Source organism: Pholcus phalangioides, unplaced genomic scaffold, assembly GCF_987345545.1.
Source record: "Pholcus phalangioides strain wild (caught in Gottingen) unplaced genomic scaffold, Ppha-v1.0 ptg000027l_1, whole genome shotgun sequence".
NCBI lineage: Eukaryota > Metazoa > Arthropoda > Arachnida > Araneae > Pholcidae > Pholcus > Pholcus phalangioides.
This window is the reverse complement of record NW_028301617.1, coordinates 1,912,759-1,940,355: the sequence shown is the minus strand read 5'-3', so window position 1 is coordinate 1,940,355 and position 27,597 is coordinate 1,912,759. Positions and strand designations below refer to the sequence as shown.

General features: G+C 38.8%; 1 protein-coding gene across 1 annotated transcript in view; it reads left to right on the top strand.

Annotated features, from left to right (window-relative positions):
• LOC149068037 (adenylate cyclase type 8-like) overlaps nt 1-27,597 on the top strand; it is a 178,765-nt gene that overhangs the window by 130,748 nt on the left and 20,420 nt on the right. The window contains exons 14-19 of the mRNA XM_089251634.1: nt 3,421-3,518; nt 14,918-15,128; nt 15,210-15,314; nt 17,243-17,412; nt 20,990-21,068; nt 21,253-21,411. Coding sequence (XP_089107760.1) covers nt 3,421-3,518; nt 14,918-15,128; nt 15,210-15,314; nt 17,243-17,412; nt 20,990-21,068; nt 21,253-21,411 — 822 coding nt within the window. The remainder of the gene's footprint in view (nt 1-3,420; nt 3,519-14,917; nt 15,129-15,209; nt 15,315-17,242; nt 17,413-20,989; nt 21,069-21,252; nt 21,412-27,597) is intronic.

Sequence of the window (27,597 nt, the reverse complement as noted above, 5' to 3'; positions counted from 1 at the left end):
CACGAGAGAAAGGCAATATCCGGAAGAAAAAATTTGCGGTTATTTTTACATGCACATGCACTTAAGGAGAGGACGCCATCTTTATTATCTTTCTCTCTAATCTCATAAGAGAGGAAGCGGAAGCTTTTTTGAAACTATTCAAGATTTTACTCTGTTTTTTTTCATCTCCACAGTCTTTCCTCAATATTTCGAAACGCTTTTTTGTGCCAGAGCTGATCATGTTATCGGAAAAATGGCATTTTTATTTTGTTATCGACGAGACGTTGCCCGCTGTTCTTTAACGGGCGCTTACGGGAACAGCAGAGAATATTACGCCCAAAAAAAGGCTGTAATACGTTAGTTTCCTTCAAAAGTAACATCCGCCGATAGATAGGTGACTAGGAAATTTTTCGTGACTTGAAAAAAACAACTTGACAGTGAATATGCTGCCATACATATATGTATATTTTTTAACTTAAAAAGAACTTCTTCTTTCCGTAACACCAGCTGGTCTACACTCGTTCTAAATTTGGCGAGAAGCCCAGTTTTCCGTAACACCAAGTTATCTGCACTCGTTATAAATTTCGCGAGAAGTGCGGTTTTTTGTAACACCAGGTGATCTGCACTCATTCTGAATTTGGCGGGAACTCGGTCTTTCCGTTACACCAAGTTGTCTCGTAATAAATTTTACAAGAACTCTGGATTTCCGTTACACCAGCTGGTCTACACTCGTCCTAAATTTGGCAAGACACACAGTTTTCCGTAACACCAAGTTGTCTGCACTCGTTATAAATACAAATACAACGCCACAACAGGCAAAATGCTCAACGAGATGGCTGAGTTCTGGCTTTCCGTAACACCAGGTGGTCTGTACTCGTTCTAAATTTTGCGAGAATTTCGGCTTTCCGTAACACCAGGTGATCTGAACTCGTTCTAAATTTGATGAGAAGTTCGGCTTTCCGCAACACCAGGTGGTCTGAACTCGTTTTACATTTTGCGAGAAGTTCGGCTTTCCGCAACACCAGGTGGTCTGTACTCGTTCTAAATTTGGCGAGAATTTCGGCTTTCCGTAACACCAGGTGGTCTGAACTCGTTCAAAATTTTGCGAGAATTTCGGCTTTCCGTAACACCAGGTGGTCTGAACTCGTTCTAAATTTTGCGAGAAGTTCGGCTTTCTGTAACACCACCAAGCGGTCAGCACCATCGAGCTTATATTATTGGAGGGAGTACGACGTCAGCGGTCTCCGCCTCAGCAGTGCTGAGAACGGTGTCGCCAATTTCGGGAGATCACGTGAATCGTTGAATATCGGAACAATCTCCGTTATTTTCTAACGGCATACATTGGAGTTTTAAACAATAAACGAAAGAAATAATTTCAGCAGTGATGAGATAATTTCAAAACCAATGAAAGATATAAGTTCAGTATTGATGAAAGATATTCCAGTATTAATGAAAGATAATTCCAGCATTAGTGAAAGATAATTCCAGCATTAATGAAGGATAGTTCCAGAGATTGATGAAAGACATAGTTCCAAAATTAATGAAAGCGATAATTCCAGAATTAAGGAAAGCGATAATTCCAGAATTAAGGAAAGAGAAAATTCCAAATTAATGAAAGGAAAAATTCTACAATTAATTAAAGAGATAATTCCAGCATTAATGAAAGATAATTCCAGATTTATGAAAGATAATTCCAGATTTATGAAAGATAATTCCAGATTTTTGAAAGATAATTCCAGATTTATGAAAGATAATTCCAGAGTGATGAAACAATTCCAGACAAGTGAAAGATAATTCCAGACTGGTGAAAAAGAGATAATTCCAAAATTAATGAAAGCAATAATACCAGAATTAAGGAAAGAGATAATTACCAAAATCAATGAAAGATAATTACCGCATTGATGAAAGAGTTAATTTCCGCATTCATGAAAGAGATAATTCCAAAATTAATGAAAGAGATAATTCCAGAATTAATGAGATATAATTCCAGAATTAATGAGGTATAATTCCAGAATTAATGAGATAAAATTCCAGAATCAATGAAATAAATAATTCCAGAATCAATGAAATAAATAATTCCAGCACTAATAAAAGAAATAATTTAAGCAATAATGAAAGGAAATTAAAGAAATATAATGAAAGAAATGATTCCAGTATTAATGAAATGAGTAATTTAATCTTTTTTCATCATCAGGTGAGTTCATTATCATTTTTTCTAATCTTTAAAACGCAATATTTAGACTGAACTGTACATTTCTATGAGGAAATTTTGCCTGGCAGGAACTGTGTTATTCACCGAGTCACGTGATTTCCTTGCATTCCATGTTGACCTCGCCGCAGCGGCTCGATGGTCAGCACTCGTTCTAACGGGGACGACTAATTCTAAATTTGGCGAGAACTAGGACGTTGTATAATGCTAAAGACCAAGTAGTCTGCAATCGCTGTTATAGGAAAATTGGCGATTTCTTACGTTCCTCATGGGAGGAGAAACAAGGGGGAGGGCATGTAGTTCCCCCCAGCGTCAACGATAAAGCCGACTGATCTATATATGCATATACTGTATATGAAAGGGCATAATCATGCCCACCCCTCAGCTTTCATTATCATGCTCCCCCCAGCCTTTCATGTCCATGTCCGCCCATGTTCCTTCACCGTGTACGTTACCCTCCTCCGAATTTTACCGACAGAAGACGACTGTTCACATCTTCTGCTATTAGCGGTACATGCACCTCGTGAGCATTCCTCTCAGGAATTTCTAACGAACTGCTGCATGTCGGAAAAGTGTTGTGATGCTCGAAACACTATGTTTCAGGATGTCCGTGTTCGAGAAGTGCCGTCATCTGTCTCCTACATCGTGTGTGAAAGTGGTAGGAGCCTGGATTTTCACATGGTTGTAAGAATCGCGTTGAAATCCTGTCTGTTTCTCCGTTGAGAGAACTTTTCAACTCGCTTCGTGCCACGAAAATCTCCAATTTTCCGTTTTTGGAAGGCCCTTAATTATGGATGCGGTACAAGTGCTGCAGAACCAAACCCCGCAGATAGCAGGGGCTCCTACACGCTCGTGTTAATTTGAATGAAAAATAAAACATAAAAAAATGTGCCTGCGCTTTCAATAGTGAAAACCTAAATGATACAAGGAATCGGCTGTATTTATCCCGCGAAGAGGCCCCGCAATTATATTATTTTCACCTGGTCCCACGTTTGGTGAGGGCAGCCCATGTAAGCACGAATTCCGTCATTAATTGTTTTTGCGCCTGGTGGTCTTGGTGGAAAACGAAAGACAACTGTCAGAGAAGAGGAAAAATAATAATTAAAAGCTTATGGTCATAGTCAGTCGAAGGGTTAATTCATATCGATTGTTTATGTTTCCTAATATTCTAATTACTGCTCTATATTGTAATCAAATATTAATTGAAATTGATTTTCTTTTTTTTTTCGTAGTTCCATCAGATTCGTGACACTGTCTTTCATTCGAACCTATCCTGTGCTTTCATCATTTGGATTTTCATCGCCATAACGCTAATCATCATGACCCCAAAGTAAGTAGAGAACCTAAACATATTTATTGCAGGGGTCATTAACGCAATGTCCCGCTGGCCACGTTTGGCCCTCGGAGCGTTTTTGCCATGGATCACTGGTCATTTTTAGAAAATGGCAGAAAACATTGGAAAACGATTAATTTCGGAATAAAAGGAAGAAACGATTCTTTAATTAATGAAAAAAAATAATTCTAGAATAAATGAAAAAAAAATAACTGGAGAATAAATGAAAGAAATGATTCTAGAACAAATGGAAGAAATGATTCTAGAATAAATAGAGGAAATTATTCAAGAATAAATAGAAAAAATTATTCTAGAATAAATAAAGGAAATGATTCTAGAATAAATAGAGGAAATTATTCAAGAATAAATAGAGGAAATTATTCTAGAATAAATGGAAGAAATGATTCTAGAATAAATAGAGGAAATTATTCTAGAATAAATAGAAAAAATTATTCTAGAATAAATAAAGGAAATGATTCTAGAATAAATAGAGGAAATTATTCAAGAATAAATAGAGGAAATTATTCTAGAATAAATGGAAGAAATGATTCTAGAATAAATAGAGGAAATTATTCTAGAATAAATAGAGGAAATTATTCTAGAATAAATAGAAGAAATGATTCTAGAATAAATGGAAGAAATGGTTCTAGAATAAATAGAGGAAATGATTCTAGAATAAATAGAACAAATGATTCTAGAATAGATAGAAGAAATGATTCTAGAACAAATGGAAGAAATGATTCTAGAATAAATAGAGGAAATTATTCAAGAATAAATAGAAGAAATGATTCTAGAATAAATAGAAGAAATGATTCTAGAATAAATAGAAGAAATGGTTCTAGAATGAATGAATAAATTGTAGAAATGATTCTAGAATAAACAGAAGAAGCAATTCTAGCATAAAGAGAGGAGAAAGAAATGATTCTAGAATGAATGGAAGAAATGATTCTAGAATAGATAGAAGAAATGATTCTAGAACAAATGGAAGAAATGATTCTAGAATAAATAGAGGAAATTATTCAAGAATAAATAGAAGAAATGATTCTAGAATAAATAGAAGAAATGATTCTAGAATAAATAGAGGAAATTATTCTAGAATAAATAGAAGAAATGATTCTAGAATAAATAGAAGAAATGATTCTAGAATAGATAGAAGAAATGATTCTAGAATAAATAGAGGAAATTATTCTAGAATAAATAGAGGAAATTATTCTAGAATAAATAGAGGAAATTATTCTAGAATAAATAGAGGAAATTATTCTAGAATAAATGGAAGAAATGATTCTAGAATAAATGGAAGAAATGATTCTAGAATAAATGGAAGAAATGGTTCTAGAATAAATAGAGGAAATGATTCTAGAATAGATAGAAGAAATGATTCTAGAATAAATAGAGGAAATGATTCTAGAATAAATAGAGGAAATTATTCTAGAATAAATAGAGGAAATTATTCTAGAATAAATGGAAGAAATGATTCTAGAATAAATAGAGGAAATTATTCTAGAATAAATAGAGGAAATTATTCTAGAATAAATAGAAGAAATGATTCTAGAATAAATAGAAGAAATGATTCTAGAATAAATGGAAGAAATGGTTCTAGAATAAATAGAAGAAATGATTCTAGAATAAATAGAAGAAATGGTTCTAGAATAAATAGAGGAAATTATTCTAGAATAAATAGAAGAAATGATTCTAGAATGAATGAATAAATTGTAGAAATGATTCTAGAATAAACAGAAGAAGCAATTCTAGCATAAAGAGAGGAGAAAGAAATGATTCTAGAATGAATGGAAGAAATGATTCTAGAATAGATAGAAGAAATGATTCTAGAATAAATAGAAAAAATGATTCTAGAATAGATAGAAGACATGATTCTAGAACAAATGGAAGAAATGATTCTAGAATAAATAGAGGAAAGTATTCAAGAATAAATAGAAGAAATGATTCTAGAATAAATAGAAGAAATGATTCTAGAATAAATAGAGGAAATTATTCTAGAATAAATAGAAGAAATGATTCTAGAATAAATAGAGGAAATTATTCTAGAATAAATAGAGGAAATTATTCTAGAATAAATGGAAGAAATGATTCTAGAATAAATAGAGGAAATTATTCTAGAATAAATAGAGGAAATTATTCTAGAATAAATAGAAGAAATGATTCTAGAATAAATAGAAGAAATGATTCTAGAATAAATGGAAGAAATGGTTCTAGAATAAATAGAAGAAATGATTCTAGAATAAATAGAAGAAATGGTTCTAGAATAAATAGAGGAAATTATTCTAGAATAAATAGAAGAAATGATTCTGGAATGAATGAATAAATTGTAGAAATGATTCTAGAATAAACAGAAGAAGCAATTCTAGCATAAAGAGAGGAGAAAGAAATGATTCTAGAATGAATGGAAGAAATGATTCTAGAATAGATAGAAGACATGATTCTAGAACAAATGGAAGAAATGATTCTAGAATAAATAGAGGAAAGTATTCAAGAATAAATAGAAGAAATGATTCTAGAATAAATAGAAGAAATGATTCTAGAATAAATAGAGGAAATTATTCTAGAATAAATAGAGGAAATTATTCTAGAATAAATAGAGGAAATTATTCTAGAATAAATAGAGGAAATTATTCTAGAATAAATGGAAGAAATGATTCTAGAATAAATAGAGGAAATTATTCTAGAATAAATAGAGGAAATTATTCTAGAATAAATAGAAGAAATGATTCTAGAATAAATAGAAGAAATGATTCTAGAATAAATAGAAGAAATGATTCTAGAATAAATGGAAGAAATGGTTCTAGAATAAATAGAGGAAATGATTCTAGAATAAATGGAATAAATGGTTATAGAATAGATAGAAGAAATGATTCTAGAACAAATGGAAGAAATGATTCTAGAATAAATAGAGGAAATTATTCTAGAATAAATAGAAGAAATGATTCTAGAATAAATAGAGGAAATTATTCTAGAATAAATAGAGGAAATTATTCTAGAATAAATAGAGGAAATTATTCTAGAATAAATGGAAGAAATGATTCTAGAATAAATAGAGGAAATTATTCTAGAATAAATAGAGGAAATTATTCTAGAATAAATAGAAGAAATGATTCTAGAATAAATAGAAGAAATGATTCTAGAATAAATAGAAGAAATGATTCTAGAATAAATGGAAGAAATGGTTCTAGAATAAATAGAGGAAATGATTCTAGAATAAATGGAATAAATGGTTCTAGAATAGATAGAAGAAATGATTCTAGAACAAATGGAAGAAATGATTCTAGAATAAATAGAGGAAATTATTCTAGAATAAATAGAAGAAATTATTCTAGAATAAATAGAAGAAATGATTCTAGAATGAATGAATAAATTGTAGAAATGATTCTAGAATAAACAGACGAAGCAATTCTAGCATAAAGAGAGGAGAAAGAAATGATTTCAGAATTAAGCGATTTTTGCCATTACTGAAAAAAATAATTTTGGAATTTTTAAACAAATAATTTCGAAATCGGTTAAAAAAATATTTATCAACGAGAGAAATAATTTCATATTTTCTAATAGAAGTCATTCCGTAATCAATAAAGAAATAATTGCGTAATTATTGAAAGAAACAATTTCGAGATTCATTGAAAATGAAAATAATTTTTCAGAATTACAGAAATAAATAATTACTGAATGATTTAAAGTGATTTCATATTGAAATTGATCTCAGAATTAATAAATTAAATTAGTAAATAATCAAAACCTTTCTCAGAATTAGTGTTAAAAGTATTTGCAGAACTAATTGGAATTGGTAATTAAAGAAAGAAATTATATCAGAATAAATAGTTTAGTTATTTTTTTGTCCCTGTTTAACTCGGGCCCAGTAAATTGATGGCCCGTGGTCTTTGTGGGAAGTTTCAATTTGGCCCGCTATGTCTGAAAGGTTGAAGACCCCATGTGTTATGGGATTTTCTTTGAATAAATTCCCCGTCATATCGTTTGTAGTCCGTTTTGCCACCGCTAGATGGCAGCACCAACAAATTTACTGCAATATCACTTACAAAGATTTCTGACTTAATCGTTCATTCAGGGCAGTGGTGCATGCCCCCCAAAAGAGCAGAGCTGACAGGGCTCTTCATAGGCGGAGATAGTCTTGGAAGTCTGGGGGGGGGGCACGATGATGATGATGTCAATTCATATATACATTTATACATTAGATCAGTCGACCCCACCTTTGGCGCTGGGGGGGGCAATGCCCCCCGTATCTCCGCCCATGGGGCTCTTGCCCTGGGGCCAAGGGCAATGCTTATATTTTTTTTGTTTTTTCACGCTATAAATCAACTATAGAAGGGCCTGTGAAATGTCCGACCAGGGGGTCTGCAAAAGATCCCGGCCCTGGGGGCACCCGGCTCCAGGATGTGGGGGTTCGCGGAATCTTTGCTCCCGACATCTCGCCCCTAGCACGTTTCGTCCCCGTTACATTTGGCCGCCGGAAATATCACCCCTGAAATTTCGCTCCGGGTATTTCATCCCGGACATTTCGCCTGCCCTGACCATATGAGCGACGCGGTGAGTGACCCTATCAGTGATCAAGTGAGTTGGACATTTACTCCCCTGATATTTCGCCTGCCCTGACAGTATGAGAGAACATATGAATGGTGGTACAAGTGACCAAGTGAGTGACTGTATGAGTAACCAAGTGAGCTGGATATTTATCCGTGGCAATTAAACTACCCTGACCGTATGAATAACCGTACGAGTAAACATGTGAATGATGGTGTGAGTGACATGGGCGGAGATGTGGGGGGCATTGCCCCCCCCCCCTCAGCGTCAAAGTTGGAGTCGACTGATCTAATGTATAAATGTACATACGAATTGACATCATCATCATCATCTTGCCCCCCCAGCAATAATGACCGTGCCCCCCCCAGACTTCCAAGTCTATCTCCGCCTATGGTGAGTGACCGTATGAATGATCGAGTAAGTTGGACATTTAGTCCCGACGGTATTTTGCCTGCCCTGACCGTGTGAATGATCAAGTTAGTTGGACGTTTAGCCTCCGATGGCCGGCCCTACCGTATGAGTGACCCTATGAGTGATCAAGTGAACTGGAAATTTTTACTTCCTTCGTATTTCACCTGCCCTGACTGTATGAGCGATGGTATGAATGATCGTATGTGTGAACTGATGATTGATGATAAGAATGACCATGTAAGTGACCGTATGAGCGATAAAGTGAGTTGGGCATCTAATTGCAACACTTTGCTTGCCCTGACCAAGTGAGTGACCCTGTGAGTGATGAAGTGAGTTGAACATATACTTCCTGACATTTCACCTGCCCTGACCGCATGAGCAATGGTATGAGTGACCGTATAGTGAACATATGAGTGACCGCATGAATGACAAGTAAGTTATTTTTAATTAGAATAGAAATTTACCTAATTTCATTAGAAATTTACCGATTGGCATTTCACCTGCCCTGACCGCATAAGTGACCGTGGAAATGATTGCGGGAGTAACAAAGTAAGTGATCGTATGAGTGATCAAGTGAGCGACTACGTGAGTTGGACCGGATATCTCATTTCACACCCGACATTTCTCCCCTTGTGTAAATGTTAGGCGAGTTATGCGGCAGAAATTTGCACTAAGCATAATATAATGTCTATTGTTGTCACAAATGCATTGGCGTACGTATTAAGCGTGATGGGGGCGAGGGGGGGGGGGGGTGGTGGGGTGGTTTGGGTCACTCAGGGGGTGAAGAGGGGATCATCTTCACAGGCAATCATTAGGTCACTCACTTGATCACTTATATGGTTGCTAACTTTGTCACTAGCTTGATCACTCATATGATCGCTTACTTGGTCACTCATATGGTCACTTGGTCATTATTACGGTCACTCATACGGTCAATTTCTTGGTCACTCATATGGTCACTTGGTCATTATTACGGTCACTCATACGGTCAATTTCTTGGTCACTCATACGATCATTCACTTGGTCACTCATTCCGTCACTCCCTTGTTCATTATTACGGTCACTTGCTTAGTCACTCATGTGGTCACTCACTTGGTCATTATTACTGTCACTCACTTGGTCATTATTACTGTCACTCATATGGTCACTCACTGGGTCATTATTACAGTTACTCATACGGTCACTCACTATATCACTCACAAAGTGAAACACACAGTTACTCACTTGGAAACTCAAATATGCACTCACTCGGCCACTCATTCGGTCAATCACTCAGTATAACTCCCAGTTACTCATACGGTCACTCACTATATCACTCACAAAGTGAAACACACAGTTACTCACTTGGAAACTCAAATATGCACTCACTCGGCCACTCATTCGGTCAATCACTCAGTATAACTCCCTTGGACACTCATACCTTCACTCACAAGGTTTCTCATACAATCATTCATACGGCCGAATCTCTCAGTCACTCACTTTGAAACTCGTACAAGCAATCACTCGGTCACGCATACGGTCAATCACTCGGCCTCTGACTTGGTCACTCATACAATAAACCACTTGGTCATTCATATGGTCAATCACATGATCAATTAATCAGTCACTCACTTGGAAACTCATACAAGCATTCAGTCGGTCAATCACTTGGAAACTCATACAAGCATTCAGTCGGTCACTCACTTGGCCACTCATACGGTCAATCGCTCAGTAACTCCCTTGAACACTCATACAGTCAACCACTTATTCACTCGCTTGGATGCTCATATCATTACTCACCTGGTCACTCATACAATCATTCATATGGCCAGTCACTCACTTGGACACACATGCGGTCACTCACTGATGCAGTCAATTCCACACTCGCGCACGTGATCAGTCATTCTGTCATTCACTTAGTAATTTATACGGCCACTAACTCACTCCTAAAGCCGATTTCACACTCACTTGGTCACTCACATGGTCACTCATCCACTTATATGGTCACTCACACAGTCACTCATCCACTTATATGGTCACTCACACAGTCACTCATCCACTTATATGGTCACTCACACAGTCAGTCACTCAAGGCAGGCGAAACATCAGGTGCGAAAATTTCGGGGACGAAACGTCCCAGGGACCAAATGTAGCGGGGTGAAATGTGACGGGGACGAAAAGTCCGGGCGAAATTTCCGGATCCCGGATGTGGGGGCCATGCAGGGGTGCATAACCCTTTTCAGTCTGCGTCTGCGGGCGAGATATGCGACACTGGTACCGCTCGCGGGTCGCAAACTGCTATATATACAGCAGAGATATACACAACCTTTTCAGTCCGCGGACCAAATGCGCAATATTGCTATTCCTCACGGGCCGCAAACTGGTATATATTGAGCAAAAGTGTACAACCTATTCAGTTCGCGGGCCATATGTGCGATACTGCTACCGCTCGTAGGCCGCAAACTGGTATATATAGGCATATATATAGCGCAGAAGTGCACCACGTTTTTAGTCCGCGGGCCAGATATGCGGTATTTCTGACATTCACGGGCCAGAAACTTATGTGTGTGTGTGTGTGTGCTTGGGTGACCATATGACCCGTAATTTTTGCGCCGCAACTTTTTTTCCATCCCGTTTTTCCATTATTTTGTACGGGGCTTACACAAATTTTTGAAACCAAGAATTATTTTTCACGACTTATAAGTATGATAATTATGACTCTATCATAGTTAATTACAGTCGTATATAAATATATCCATCTCATATATTTTCAAACTACCTTTTACCGGATTTGAATTATTTGCTTTTGACAATTATTAGCTATAATTGGCAACTTTACCTACCTTAGACAATTTTTTTTTCTATAAATTGGCAACTTTACTTGCCTTTGACATATATTTTCGACTGTAATTTGCAACTTTACATGTCTTTGAAAAATTCTTTGCTATAATCAACAACTTCACTTGCCAATTTTGTGACAATTTTTTTACGGTATTTGGCAATATCCAGTGTGAATCCCGATTTTCCGTACGAAATATGGTCAGCCTATCTATTTATCGTGTTGTGTGTGTGTGTGTGTGTGTTGGTACTTTTCTACCGGAATACCTTTCGTGAGCGGATGGAACGCCTTGGTGGGCCGCATGTGGCCCGCGGGCTGGAGGATGCGAACCCCTGATGTAGAGTGACAATGTTACCAGTATTTTTTACGGGACATTCCCATAATAATTTGGCAGTCCCGGTTTTTTAAAATAAATATGATACCCCTTTTTTGTTTCAAGGCAGATTTAAATACACTGGTGTAAGAAATTAAGAGAATTTGCAGACCTGGTCGATTATCTCTAGAACTACTGTACCGATTTCAATGAAATTTGATATGTACATACATTGATACAATACAAAACAAATAACCATTCAATAATTGTAATACACGCGCATGATCGTGCGTAACACTCGTTGGAGTGTGAAGGTATGAAACAGCGGTTGCAGAATAAACAAAAAAATGGGTTAATAGGGGGTATGGTCCCCTCTTACAGATATACACGTCTCGCAGAGTGATTTCATACGTGAAATAAGGCAGTTTATCATTTCCTGTAGCAATTGGTCCCACTCGTTCAGCAACGCTGTTTTCAATCCCTGGATGGTTCCCGGAGGGGGGTGGCGAGTTGCAATTGCCCTCCCCAGAGCATCCCAGACATGCTCTATAGGGTTAAGGTCTGGAGATCTGGCTGGCCAATCCATCCGGCGAATATCCTCACTCTCTAGAAAATCGTCGAGCAGAAGAGCTCTATGTGGCCTCGCGTTATCGTCCATTAAAATGAACTCGGGGCCAACTGCACCCCTGAAAAGGCGAACATAGGGCTCCAAGACCTCATCCTTATACCTCACACCAGTCACAGTGCCTCTTTCAAAGACATGGAGAGGTGCGCGGCCATCCAACACGATGCCTGCCCAGACCATTAAACCTCCTCCGCCATAATGGTCGATTTCGCGGACATTGGAGGGTAGGTAGCGGGTCCCTGGTTCTCTCCATATGAACGTACGGCGAGAATCGGTGCTTAAGCTGAACCGGGACTCATCAGTGAAGAGAACGGTCGCCCATTGACCCATACTCCAATCTCTATGCTCTCTGCACCATGATAAACGGATTCTCCTGTCCGTAGAAGTGAGCGGGACGCAAACAGCAGGTCTTCCTGCAAACAACCCTCTCTCATGAAGTCTTTTGGAAACAGTCACCCTTGATACACGGGTTCCTGTGGCTGCATACAAGTCACGAGAGAGCTGAGAAGCTGTATCACTCCTGTTACGCCTCGCTATAATCGACAAATGGCGATCTTCTCTGGCCGTCGTGGCTCTTGGACCACCTTGCCCAGGCTTTCTCTCGATGGATCCGGTATCCTGGAACTGTTTCCATAAGTTACACACGACGCTGGGCGTTAAATTGAACTCTCTACAAATCTGGACTTGAGATTGGCCTGCTTCTAGCCTCCCCACAATTCATCATCTAAACGTTGGTGGTTACTCATTTTCACTGTTACAATTTGAAATTAACCGATTGCTGCAAAATAACACCAAGAAATTCGCCGAGGTGTGCTAGCGAACGAAATGCGTCTTAACTTACGCGCGCTTATAAAGCCTGTTTCTCCACTGGCTCCGCCTACACACACACGTGTACGCTTACGTATTTCACGTACAAGATTTGCATTTTTGTCTATAAGCAGTGGTTTTACATTCAGTTCAGTTCTTTTCGTGAAATTCGGTAAAATATGCAAATTCTCTCAATTTATTTCACCAGTGTATTGTTCTTTTCGGGGAATAATTTTATTTTTAATGTTTAATAATTAATTTTAATTGATTTTCAATTTTCTTCTTTATTCTATGAAGGGCCGAGATTATTTTCATAGATTGCATCATGAAAATTAGGACTATATACACTCATCAAATAATTACTCTTATATACGTACGTAGAAATATAATTTAAATTCAATGCGATTTGCAGTAGCTCTTCGTTTTGTTCTATTGGTGATTTTGCAGTGATTTCAGTGATGAATGACAACTCTCTTAGTGAAAAATGACAATATTCCGCAGTGCTAAATAACGGCTCACCTTATTCAGTGATAAGTGACAACTTTTGTGACACTTTTCAGATAAATTACAGATTTTTACTGTGACAAATTTCAACTTTTCTCAGTGATATATGAAAAATACTCTCAGTGATAGGTGGGAACATTTTTCAACAGTGATGAATAACAGCTTTTCTCAGTGATAAATGACATCTTTTATTAGTGATAAATGGGAACTACATACGCGATAAACGGTAACTTCCCTCAGTAATAAACGAAAAAACATTTACAGTGATGAATGATAGTTTTCTCAGTGATAAACGAAAACGGTTTTTCTCAGTAAGAAATAGCAACTTTTCTCAGTGTTAAATGACAGCTCACCTTCTTCAGTGATAAATGACAGCTCGTCTTTCTCAGTGATAAATGACAGCTTTTCCGAATGATAAATGGCAACTTTTCTGGGATTTTTCAGATAAATGACAGCTTTTCCACTGAGTTTCTTTAGTGATAAATAGAAAATTCTGTCTCAGTGATGGATGGAAATTATTTTCAGTGATAAATGACATCTTTTGTCAGTTATAAACGACAGCTGACCACTTTCAGTGATAAATGGGAACGTTTCCTTCAGTGATAAATGGGAACTTTTCCTTCAGTGATAAATGGGAACTTTTCCTTCAGTGATAAATGAAATGGGAACTTTTCCTTCAGTGGTAAATGGTAACTTTTCCTTCAGTGATAAATGGTAACTTTTCCTTCAGTGATAAATGGTAACTTTTCCTTCAGTGATAAATGGTAACTTTTCTCGGTGATAAATGACAGTTTTTGGCAGTGCTAAATGACAACTTCTCTCAGTAAGGAATGGCAACTTCCCTCAATGACAAACATTAACTTTTCCCAGTTGTAAATGACAATTTTTCTGAGTGATAAATGACAATTTTTCTTAGTGATAAATGACAATTTTTCTGAGTGATAAATGACAATTTTTCTGAGTGATAAATGACAATTTTCCTGAGTGATAAATGACAATTTTTCTCATTGATGATTTTTTTCCAGCTTTTCTCAGTGATAAATGGCAACTTTCTTGACAATAAATGGAATTGACCCGGGTGGATCCCAATTTCTATCGGGGAAAATAGTAAAATATAGTGAACTTGGAAATGTATATCACACCTGTATTGATACTTTTCTACCGAAGCATTTTACCACGGACCGGGTGGACACCATTGACAGGCCACATTTGACCCGCTGACCGGAAGTTGCGACACCCCCCGACTTCATTTAATTCATAAAAATATCCGTATTTAATGTCAATCAATGTTGGGAGGAAACATTATAATGTCTCACCTGACATGACGCACAAACTCTGTATTCATTTAAGCTCAGATATTTTGATTTCAACAGGTCGTGGAACATGGTGTTGGTCTTCCCACTGGTGACTATCATCCTGGCGACCGTCTTCTTATTGGTCTCCTGCCCGGCATTTCCCAATCCGATCATGTCCTTGCCGTTCATCAAGAAACTCGGGGCTGCCGTTGACGAAGGCAGGAGCTTGAGGACGGCCTTGTTTTGTTTGGTGGTGCTCTCCATATTCCTAGGCTCGTCTTTACCGATGGTAAGTCCCGCAACTCGAGAACAACACACACTGTCCATTATATTCAGTTGATACTTGCTAACTCTTGCATGTTTTCCACAGTTCGCATGTAATCGCAACGACAGCGCTAACTCGACACGATATCAAGACACACAGGGTAATGTGACGGCCTACAAGAGCGACGAGCATGATTGCCGCGATCCACAGGTAAGTTCTACCATGCATTTCGAATCCAATATCCCCGAATCATGTTTATTCTCGATACATGCCCAGTATTTCTTAACGACATCACGTACACATCACACGTGACCTACCTCTCTCGAATCAGATTTGTTTGAAAGGTTGCAGGTTGACACTATACCATGGGGGGTAACATCGTATAGTGTCCGTCCAGGCCCACCTCACGAAGAATTTCTGTGGGATGACTGAGGATTCTAGCTTTGCCCGGAGAAGGTAGCGCATGCAGAAGGCGAAAGCTAAGAAATAGAGAGGGGTCATGTAATTGCGCAACCGTCAATGCATTGTGTGGAACCCTTGGTGGTTTCAAATCTGTTCCACGCCAGAAGGGCTATGTAACAATTAGACATTTGCCCAACCTTGGATGCATCCCCTCAAGTCTCTCTCCCGTTGATGGTTTCGAGGCTGTTCCACATCAAATGGGGCTACGTAGTTGTCAACCCTTCAAAGCGCTCCCTCAAGTTCCTCTTCCAATGAAACAACTGATGGTTGTAAGGAGGTTGCTGCACGTCAGAAGGGGGCTATACAATTGTCCAAACTTCAAGTTCCTCTTCGTGTGAAACCCTTGATTGTTTCAACGATGTTCTACGTCAAAGGGGGGGGGGAAGGCTTTGTAATTGCCAATCTCCAATGCACCCCTGAATTCCTCTCTTCTTGGAGAAAACCTTGATGGTTTCAAGGCTGTTCCCGGGGCCGGACCTTGAATCCCGCAAACTACGTGGCCGCAGAAGGCACCAACTGAAGGAATTGATTTTTAGGGTTATTTTTTAGGGCACCAACAGAAGGGGGGGGGGGCGATTTTTTCGTATCCAAAATATTATTCGCTTACACTTGAAAAATGTCTATAACCGGCCCTGATGGTCCCACATCAAAAGGGAAGCTATGTAATTGTCTAACCTTCGATGCACCTTCCTCAAGTCCCTCTTCACTTGGTGGTTTCAAGGCTCCACATAGGCGGTGATAGACACGAAAGGCTGGGGGGGGGGGCATTGATGCCACCTCTATGTTGTTCGCCCACGTCATCATATGGGATTACGCAGTTGTGCAACCTTCACAATACATTCCTCAAGTCCTTCTTCATGTGGAACCCTTGATGGTTACAAGACTGTTCCTTGTCAGGAGGAATATGTACTTGTCCAACTTTCAATGCATCCTTCAAGTCCCTGTCCGTGAGAAATCCTTGATGGTTTCAAGGCTGTTCCACATCAGAACCAACAGAAGAAGAAAAAAACACTAATGTAAAAAATTTTATTGCTGTAAAAATTTCCTGAAATTTTCCCAGAAAATCTGTCCTGCACAGGAGTGCAGTTTCCACTTATGGAACAGAGATGGCGCCAACACACGAGACAACAGCCGATTGTTACCGTGCAGAGTACATACTAAATGTTTGGATTGAACTTTATGTAGAGGAGATATTTTGATTTCCAAAATTAATTGAGGTGATGCTCGAAACCATGATACAAAATACTGAGGGTGCTCAAGCAGTAACAGCAAAAAAAAAAAACAAAAAAAAACCGCTCTTCCCCCCTTGCGTACCAACGGTACAAATATTCAATCATTACACTACACACACTTCACTTCTGAAATACAGATGGCAGCACTGGAAAATCCGGCATAACACTAGATAAGCACTCACACTTCACTAGGCAGTAATTGCGCATGGCGATAGAGCTGAGTTGTGCTCGGTTCGAAAGAGAAAGAGAGTAACATAAACAGCCGAAACCTTTGGGAAAGTCGAGTCCAGCTGGATGGAATTGTAATCCTTAATAGCCCATCTTGCGCTGCCATCTATGTTTCTTTAATGACGACGACGAAGTATTATTGCAAAGTTATGTTTGCTATTAGTTACGCCGGTCGCTGTGTGCTATAATTCATAATTCTATCCATCTGTCATCTAGTATTTCGTCTTCACCTGGATCTTGGCGATGGTGGCTTGCGTGGCGTTTCTGAAGATGTGTTACTTGCTGAAACTGGGCATGTTGCTGGCCATGGTATTGTCCTATTCTTTCCTGATCATCTATTTCTCGGCGGTGTTCAATAACGCTCCTCAGGATCACGCTGATGAACAGTGAGTATTTATGTACATATACCTTGAGCTACAGTAATTTCATCTCCACAGATAGTCCACCATTCGCACATATGGGCAGTTCCTCAACAGATTACGCCAAATGATTTCTAAATTCCGCCACAATTCAGTTCAGGTCATCTCAGCTGAGACATTTGCATGGGTCTCTACGAGTACTGTTCTAAGACTGGAAAAATTTTATTGTTGCGAATGTGTAGACATTTTGGAAACATCGTATTTTTCAGACTGCAGTGGCATCTGTTGCCGAACTTTGTTAAGTACTTTGGGAATTCTGTCTGACTGGAAATATACTGTTTTATTCAGCACCGTGCAGTAAACGTTACATTCATATCGCTTCCCGTTGCCATTTCTTTTTTAAAGACACTAATTTTTCGAATAAGCCTGTCGCACTATCGGGAGACCGCTCCATATCCATGATTCCAGCGTGCGGGGCAATATGACTTTTCTCTTTTTAGCCGGGGGAGGGGTGGATTTTTTTTTTTTTAACGTTGAACAATCATGGTTTATGAAAATTCATGTATGATGATAAATAATTTGCCAGAATTAATGGAAAAATTTATCGTGATGTTAGAACAATACAGGGTGATTATAAAAAAACTATCCCGACATATGGGCCCCTAACTATCATACCATTCACAGAAATTGAATGAAATTTTGGCATAAGGTATTTTGAGGTACGCGCTCAAGAATGATATGGAAAACAACAGTGTCACTCTAACAGTTACGGTTACAGTGAGAAAATTTCGACAATATCAAATGGCAACACCAAGTTTTTTGTATTGGAATGTGATCTCCATTGTGAAAAACCCTAAATATCGTTCGAACGGCAACCGTAGCATGAAAATCACCGGCGGTAGATAGGCTAAAAGTGAGGACAACCAATAAGGACAGAGAAGCAGCATAAAATAAAGCATTTTATTGTGTTTTCCACATGACCTTGTGAAGGACTAATCAGGCTGGGATCGAAGAAACGGTGCGACGAATGAAACGAACATTAATGCTCTGGTGCACGGCAAAGTCTTTTTTCCTTGCCTAGCTCCGGGCATTTTCGTGCTACAGGTGCCATTCCAACGCTATTTAGTGTTTTTCAGTATGGAGATCGCATTCCAATACAAAAAACTTGGTGTTGCCATTTGATATTTTCTCACTGTAACCGTAACTGTTAGAGTGACACTGTTGTTTTCCATATCATTCTTGAGCGCATACCTCAAAATACCTTATGCCAATTATTTTCATTCAGTTTCTGTGAATGGTATGATAGTTAGGGGCCCATATGTCGCGATAGTTTCTTTATAATCACCCCGTATTTTAGATATTGATGTTAAATGATACCTCATGTCTAAAACGCGGCCGGAGATGTAAACGAACTAGTTTCATTAGCACGACATATTATATATTACTAGGAAATTATGAACAGGACATTGCGAGAATAATAATAACCTGTCCAATTAGAGAATTACAATTTAATTTTATTCATTCATTGAAAATACTTCGACACGGTGCATCACACTAAACTCGATACAATTTATATCCAACATGGACACTCTCACTCCACCAAAATACACACAAGAGAAAAGGTCACACAATAATTATATATGTATATAGTTTGAATCACTCACCGTCATCTCAGGGAAAGGTTTCCCTTTCTTGCGTCCCCTACATTTGAAGGATCTCGACCCGGGGTTACGAGGAGAGAGAGAAAATTAATGAACCTTCAAGCGCGACATGTTGATCGATTAGCTCCCCGCAACTCTCTCTCTGGCCAAAGCCTCGTGTGTTCCCAAACCAAGTTGGTGAAGACCTCCCACTATTGGTCGAAGGCCATCGCCTGATTTCTAGGGGTTTTCATTGGCCCAGAGGCACAATGTCTGTCTGTAGAGTTATGATTGTGTTATGCAAGAAGTACTTATTCGGTCGGGAAAGGAGAGCACACGTGTTGCATCCCATGTATGTATGATGTGTGGTTTGTCGATGGGAAGGAGGAGGGGGGGGGGAGATTGTGTGTAAGGTGCACTCGTGACAAATTCATCAATAGTGGGAAAATAATTTGATAATTAATGAAAATCCATGTTTAATGAAAAAATAATTTCCTAGTGAAAGAAATTCGCATTCAATGAAAAAAAAGTAATTCAATCGGTTAAATGACAATAACAAAATTAACTTGGTCACTAATCACATCTCACTTCTATTCAGACTTCATCGTCCAATCACCAAACCGCATAAAAGAAAAAAAATCAATAATTACATCAACGAACTAAAACCTGGCCTTTTCAGCGTACCAAGGCGTTCCTGCGTTCTTAGAGCATGCTCGCCGGAAGAGTGTCTGCGCAGCACCTCCTAGAGATAGAACGCCTCTCCGCACGCTGCTTCTGACGTCAGTAAGTAGTCGATTTTCCCTCAGAATATTCAGGGAAAAAATATTCCCTGCTTGTGCCAGCATCACCGTTGTGCCCGAGTGGCATGGTGGTAAGACGCTCGTCTACCATCGTTAAGGTTGCTGTCAGGGTCCCGGGTTCGAACCCAAGGGAGGATATAGATAAGATATCCTCCTAGCCCTAATGAACTCGAGGCGGCCACCGATAGACAGCGCCTTCACTTCCAACCCATCTCACTAATGGCAGTAAATTGCAATATAGCGATATGGCCAGACTTGGTGAAGTAGCATCACCGTTGTGCGGAAAAGAAATTATCGGGCTCAGAATTGGCGATTTCTATACACCGACATCAAATCACCATGCGGTATTTGTGAGCCACCGTCGCCACAGTAGTGGTCGGCTGAAATTGGTTTTTTATGGTTCCCAACTTCGAGATGCGAAAATGTAAGCCGATCTCCCCATTAAAAAGTCTCGCCACAGAGAGCAACAGGCCTGCAACGGTAAAATCTTCAAACATTACGCTTCACTCATAGTCCGAAAAATACGCGGCAGATGGCAGCACTATACAAGCATTACACAGAGACAAGCTTCACGTTAGGTTCACAACACGGACACGTATATCCCAACATGTACCAATTCGTTAGAAGTTCCGCAGAGGAATATGGACGAGGTACATGTGTGGTTTAGTAGTGGTATTTGCGAACCAGGATTCTACGCCAAAAATAAGAAGAAATGAAATAGGATGCTGTTTTACAAAATGTGGCAAACTTCCTAGGCAATCTGAGTGACGTTTATGGCAACCCGTGCGGAGGCTTTCTATCTCTAGGAGCTGGTCTGCGTCGGTTCTGTAAACAAAAGTGGTCGAGAGAGTGAGTGAGACGTAACTGCGTAATTGTAAGTTGTACGTATCTGTTATAGTAAAATAAGTGCGTTGTAGGATTCCTAAAGGCAAGGGAAATAAACCCAGAGCATGTTATCTTCTGATTTAATATATGTATGTAGTGGTATTTTTAGAATATGCGTGTGTGTGTGTGTGTGTGGGAGAGAGAGAGAGAGAGAGAGAGAAAGAGAAATACGTCAAGGGGGAATTGCGATCATGACATAATCATCCTTATGGTTATTGGTTACATTGAGGTGATAAATTTGAGTACTGAAATGTTTTTTTTTTGTTCTCATTTTTGAAGGTTGTGTGTACCTTTGAAGATTAGGATCTTCGTACTGCTCATACTGTTCTTCGTTATCGTCATATACTACTGCCGTTTGGTATGATTTTCTTTCCTTTGAAAAATGATCTGATGCATGCATTTTCCTTGTCTGTATTATTGGCAGATCGAATCGGCAAGCACTTCTCCTAAAGTAGGCTTATGTGCATATATACATTTCGTTTCGCTTGATACGAGAAAAGTTGACTCAGCCACCGCTTTAATTGCGTTTACCTGCTTTGCAGATAGAGATAACGTCGCGACTGGACTTTTTGTGGAAGCTGCAGGCTCAGAAGGAACTCCAGGACATGAGGGAACTGCGGCAGCACAACCAGCAACTGCTCAAGAACATCCTACCCGACCACGTGGCTTCCTATTTCTTGCTCCACGACAGGAATTACGAAGTATGACCGAAATAAAAACGATAATTATAGGAATTATGAAAAACTGAAATAAAGATAAATGAAACAATTATTATATAAGAATCGGGAACTATGTCCGATGAAAACGATAATTATCGAAGTAGCATACGGGAGCTTAAAGTAAAAGTTAGGATTCTATTTTTCTATCAATGCATTTCTCTGTAAGTATAGCCAAGTTGTCACGTTTGGCGCAATGTCATGATGCCAAACAAGAAGTGTAAATATGTCAAGCGAATCGTCGATATTTTTCTAGAAGATTTATTTTGCTTACATAAGTGGAGCCACTAAAACGGACTTATGCCCAATTGCTGAAATTGTATCGGGAAGACGAGATCTTATTTGTCGATCGCATTTTATTTGTAGGTAGCGTTCCATCAAGATCTCTGTAAATACGTGTAAATAGCTGGCTGTTCTGTGAAACAAATCTGTGACGTTTTGTATTTTGGTTCATCCTGTGCTCATTTCAAAGAATTGTGAGAAAAATCATCCGGAACACCACAGTCCGGCCACAGGTCTGACACGTAACCAGGATGAAATTTCTACCGTTTAGCCCCTCCCTCTTGACTTCTTCACGAATTCAGAAGCTTTTAGTTCCTCAGATAGTACGCATGGACACAAAAAAAAAAAAAAATCTGAAATTCCAAACTGAATCACACAAGTCCCATTTACATGGGAAATGGAAAAAAGCGCGTTTGAAACGGGCTTCAAGGTTTTTTCAAGAAAACCCGTTCACATGGAACGGTACTTCAACTCCACTTTTCAGATGTCGCTAGAGGTCACGTGGATGAGCCGGTTCAATTCGCCGCGCAAAGGGTTATAGGAAAGGAGGTTCCACTCCCCCAAGTATCCCAAACAAAGAAGGGGAAAAAATTCCGGCTCTCCATTTCTTTCCCTACGAGGGAAAAAAGTCATCAAGCACTTGATAGAACTTCCAATGCTATCGCCAGGCCCGTCATTTGGGGGGGGGGGGAAGCAGAGGGAGGCCATTCTCCTCCCCCTGGCTTTTGAAAATACACTATAAATGGTATATATATATATACATACGTTGAGTACATGTGCTTTGCCCCCCCCCCTGAAAAAAGTTGAAAGAACGGCCCTGGCTACCGCAATATCGCACATTTTGCAGATTCACAGAGAAATGCTTTGATGGTTCTTTAAAGGCGAAAAATGACAAAATAAATGATAAATAAGGATTATTTACATCGAGCGGTTCTCAACCTTTTTTGACTCGTGGAGCACTTTTCAATATATAATTTCTATGGCGGAGCCCTTTTGACTCGAGCAGCCCTTTTTGTTTATAATTTTTACGGAGCACCCACTGCAGACCACTTTTTTTAAAATTTATCTATCAAATTTACTGATTTATTTTATTTTCCTTGAGTCCCCGCGGAGCCCCTGGGGAGTGCACACGGAGCACCGGTTGAGAACCGCTGATTTACATAATTTCTTAACGATATGTATAATAATTAGGAATTCTCTAATTTTTTCCTTACAAACAAATGAAAAAAAGAAAGATTGCTCATGATCCTGGTACATGTACAAAACACAGTGCGATACAAATACAACCTCTGACAATAAAGTTCGGTGAATAGTCCTGTAACATTAACGTAGATGAAATGTTAACGAAAGTTACCTTACTGTCCTTCGAAATAGTCACCTCGCATTACTATGCACCGCTGAGATCTCCTATACATGTCCTGGAAACTGTGCAAGAAGTCTTCTTTTGGGATGGAGTTCAAAAGCCTCGTCACGTTTCGTTGGATGTCAGGAATATCGTCAAATCTCTTGCCTTTCAAAGCGAGTTTGAGTCGTGGGAATAGGAAGAAGTCTGGAGGATTGAGATCTGGCGAGTATGGTGGATGTTCAATTTGCACCACCCCCTTTTTTGCCAGGAACTGTTTGACGATATTGGCTGTGTGAGGGCGAGCATTGTCGTGAACAAGAAACCATGAACCTTGTTGTGCCTACTGAGGTCGTACCCTGCGTAGACGTTTCATGAAACGGGTCAAAATTTCAATGTACCTTGCAGCATTCATCGTCGTTCCTCAGGTAGAAATTCCTCGTGGATAATGCTTTGACTATCAAAAAAAGGTGATTAGCATCGTTTTGATGAGTGATTTTTCTGCTCTGACCTTTTTCCGACGAGGTGATGCAGGAGAACGCCCTTCCATGCTTTGCCGTTTCGTTTCAGGGTCGTACCCGAGACCCCAGGACTCATCCTCAGTGACGATACAGTTCAAGAAATTGATCTTTTGTTCGTTCATTTTCCTGTTCTCAGTAAAGAACCAACGCACTAAACAAGCACTTTGTAAAACGAGTCTTTCACGGAACACAAACGACGCTCAACTGAACAACGGTGGCGGCAGATGGTCAACAGCTGCCGCTACGCATGTGCAGCGTTTTTTTTGCTTCGTCAGTGTTGCCAGATCGGCCGTTCTGACTTCATTCACCGAACTTTATTGTCAGAGGTTGTACATCACATACAAAAACATTTAATTTTTAAAAAAATGTATACATAATAGTAAGTAAACACGTACATCATACCTATGCACATACATTAAGTTAATATGTTTTCATAATTTGAATTTTTTTTTGCAGAATTATTTACTTGAATCTTATTGAAGGGATTATTTGCAATCTGATGTTTTAATTGAAATTTATTCATTAATTTTGGAGCCGCGCGAAGGAAAAACTTTTTTGAAATAGATATTTATTCGTTTTTGGCACTTCAGAAACGTGTTTAATTCTTATTATAGCTGTTCTGCTTGTTTTCAAAGATAACTAATCGGTGTTTCGTATTACAAAGTTTATTATTTTATAAATACATAGCTGACGAATGTTTAAAGCATGACACTACTACTACACCACACATGCACCTCGTCCATATTCCTCTGAGGAACTTCTAACGAATTGGTACATGATTTAGAGCAGTGGATCACAACCGGGGGCCATATGGCCTCAGGGGGGGGGGCCCTAGGATATTCCAGGGGGGCCACGGATGAAAATCTGGCAAAAGGGGAGCCACGGCTACTGATACGGGGGCCACGAAGAAGTTTGCGAAATTGAATTTTTTCAGCCACTCTGACTAAAAAAAAATTTGATTTCAAACAAAAAAAAATGCATAGAATATATTTTTCGCAAATTTTCCGCTATTCAAGTAACTTTAACATGAGGAAGGAAATAAAAAAAAACGTTGCATGCAATCTCGGTGGGTTTACGACTTGGGGGTGACGGTAGGCCCTGACGAAAACTATAGAAGAGGTTTAAAGCAAAATGGAGTAACTGTAAAGACAGAAAGTTGTGTGTGTTCGAAGATTTTTCGTTCAAAGAGGGCTGCCATAAAGAAAACAGACAAAGATTTGACCATTCATTGACATTCTTTTGAATGCAATCCAAGAAGTAGATGGGTGAAAAATGAAAGCTTGTAAAAAAACCTATCATTTTCATGCAATTACAGACGGATAGCCAGCTAGTTTAGCACAAAGCTATCTTTAACCGGCACTGAGTGGTCTGATCATTGATAATTTTTGTCGCACCACGGTCATTTTCTGCACACGAGGGCTAATTAGACCGGGACCTACAATTTATTGCCGATTCCGAACGGAAGGCTTGTTTCTAATACTCATCGAGTGGTTGGTGCGCTAACCCCTCGATGGGGGGGGGGGGGACTCCCTGATGTAGCAATTTTTTTGCTGCGGTCAAGTCGCCATTTTTTGTTGTAACCCCCCTATGTCAGGAAAGTTTTCTGACAAGCACGAACCGGGTATCGAACTCGCGGCACCTGAGTGGTCTGATGGGGAATATATTTATAAAAACCGGATAAAGAATGATTGTGCTCTGGGGTATTTTTTTATGAGTTTTTGGGGAGGGGTGTGCCAACACCCATTGCCTCCACTGAAAAGAAATGAAGTCGAATTCAGTTATAACGAACTCCGAGAGACCAAATCATACATGGGGGAAAAATACCCGCGAAATTAAATTTTTAAAAACTGCATTGGTGTATAACTTAACTGTAATTGCATAAATTTGCTGTTGTTTCTCAATCGCAAGTATTCACATATGCCATTCCTTTCAATTTAACAGGAGAAGCGTGATTTTAAACATATTTAAGACGGTCTTAACGTCATTTGGTTTGCTGATTGGTTTTTATAAGCAGTCCAAGCAGATAATGTATTGGGACTTCCTCTAAGATTGACACAACATCTTTAAAGTATTTTTCAATCGATACTGTAATGCTTCCTATTAACTGCCGTACTATGTAAGCCTGCTGCTGGCCCGCAACATCTCAAATAATTTCAATGCAATTTTCCTATCCTGCAAGAGCAATGTTGTGGACATTAGAAGAAAAAAAAATTATAAAACGGCGTATGACCACATTTAAAGCAATTTAAATCCGTTTATTTGAGACTCACCGCATCTGCTGATTTGTCAGAAACGTGTAATAAATTCTCACGTAAGTCCTCTCTTTGAAATATCCATAACCTACTCAATGCGTATCTTTGTATCAGTCAACCTAAAATTCATGGTTTTCAGTGTTGATAACACGCATGCAAAACCAATTCAGCGACGCATTTTTCACAATCTGTAAAAACCTCGAGGATTTGATAGTTTTAAATGATGTCTAAATGCCAAAGATTTGGAGAGCTCGAGTCAAAATGAAAATGTCAAATAATAGAAATTATGCTTCGTATGAATGAAATATTTTAATATTGAAAGCTATATACATGTTGAGGTTAATCGTAACCATAGTCAAACGTCTCATAAATGTCAAATTTTGTCATAAAACTGAGAGTGAGGCCCGAATTCCCCCTTGCGCACAAGTGGAATTTCAAGGCATTTACGCACACCCGAGCCCCCTCTTGGCCATTTTTCGTTTTTTTGTCCCCACCCTTTCTTCGTTTTGTTTCCTTCCTAAATTTATAAAAGTAGAAAGGACATAATCATTATAAAAAGGACTGTTTTTTCCAGATCAAATTGCAAAAGTTCAATTACTTTAGTGCAAAAATATCAGATTTTTTTTTGGTGGGAATACAGTCAAACCCCATTATAATGAACTCCAAGAGACCGGAGTAATAAAGAAATTTCGTTACAAAGGAATTTCAGATTTTTATATATTGTTCCTATGTAAACTTATCCGGGGCATTAGAAAAGTTTTCGTTAAAACGATATATTTTTTTCCCGTTATAACGGTATTCGTTAAAACGAGAGCCGACTGTATTCCGTCTCAAACTATTTTTTTAACGTGCATTCGCAGACCGCATGCGTAACAGGACGTATGGCACTTTACTGGCGAGCCGTTAGTCTTAGAGACATACTTCCAACTAGAAAAAGTATCCAAATCACGTGTCCAACTCAGATATGTCATTCATGTTGTAAGGGGTTGTCTAGTTATAAAATTAAAAAAAAAGCAAATTTTTATACCATCCCCTGTGCCAAAGAACCCAATTAAAAGGTCTGGACACACATATCCGCACCGTGCCAGGACCGTAGCTCGGGCGTCAGTTGGCCGTGGCTCGGCTCGTTCCTCTTCAGACCACACCTTTCCGTGTGTTGCCCGTGTCGCTGCCGTATGCTGACTACGAAGCTGTGTCGATTGCTGCAAGTCTTTAACGCAGCCGGTAATCAAAATGTCCAGTAAATTAATTAACAAGAGTGATTTGAAAATAATAGCCCTAGCGTAAATTAACAATAATTAATTGTTCTAAACATTTCTGTAAATAATCTATACATGTATATACATTTTTTTAACTGTCTGTGTGTGCGTGTGTTTTTCATAGAAATTTTTATTTTGGATTGATCTCTCCCATAGATTTTTTGTATGTGACAAACCCGCAAAAAAGGACAGGATCTTTAAATGCAGCTGAAAATAAAAAGACGGCCATTTGCTTATTTGACTATATACATTTTTGTTTATAGTTTGGAGAGAGGAGATTATTTACGGAGTGATAAAAGGGGGAGAGAAGATAAAGGTCATATATATATATAGAAATTAAAACAATCTGTGGGGGATAACGGTACTCTCTTCCTCACTCGTTTTTATTCAGAGTCAACCGCCATCATAAATATAATCATCTGTAGGGGCAGGTGGTGTCAAATTCCGATAACACCTCGGAGAAGTGTATCTCAGCTCAGTAGGAGCATATTGTAGTACGAAAGAGCGAGCATATC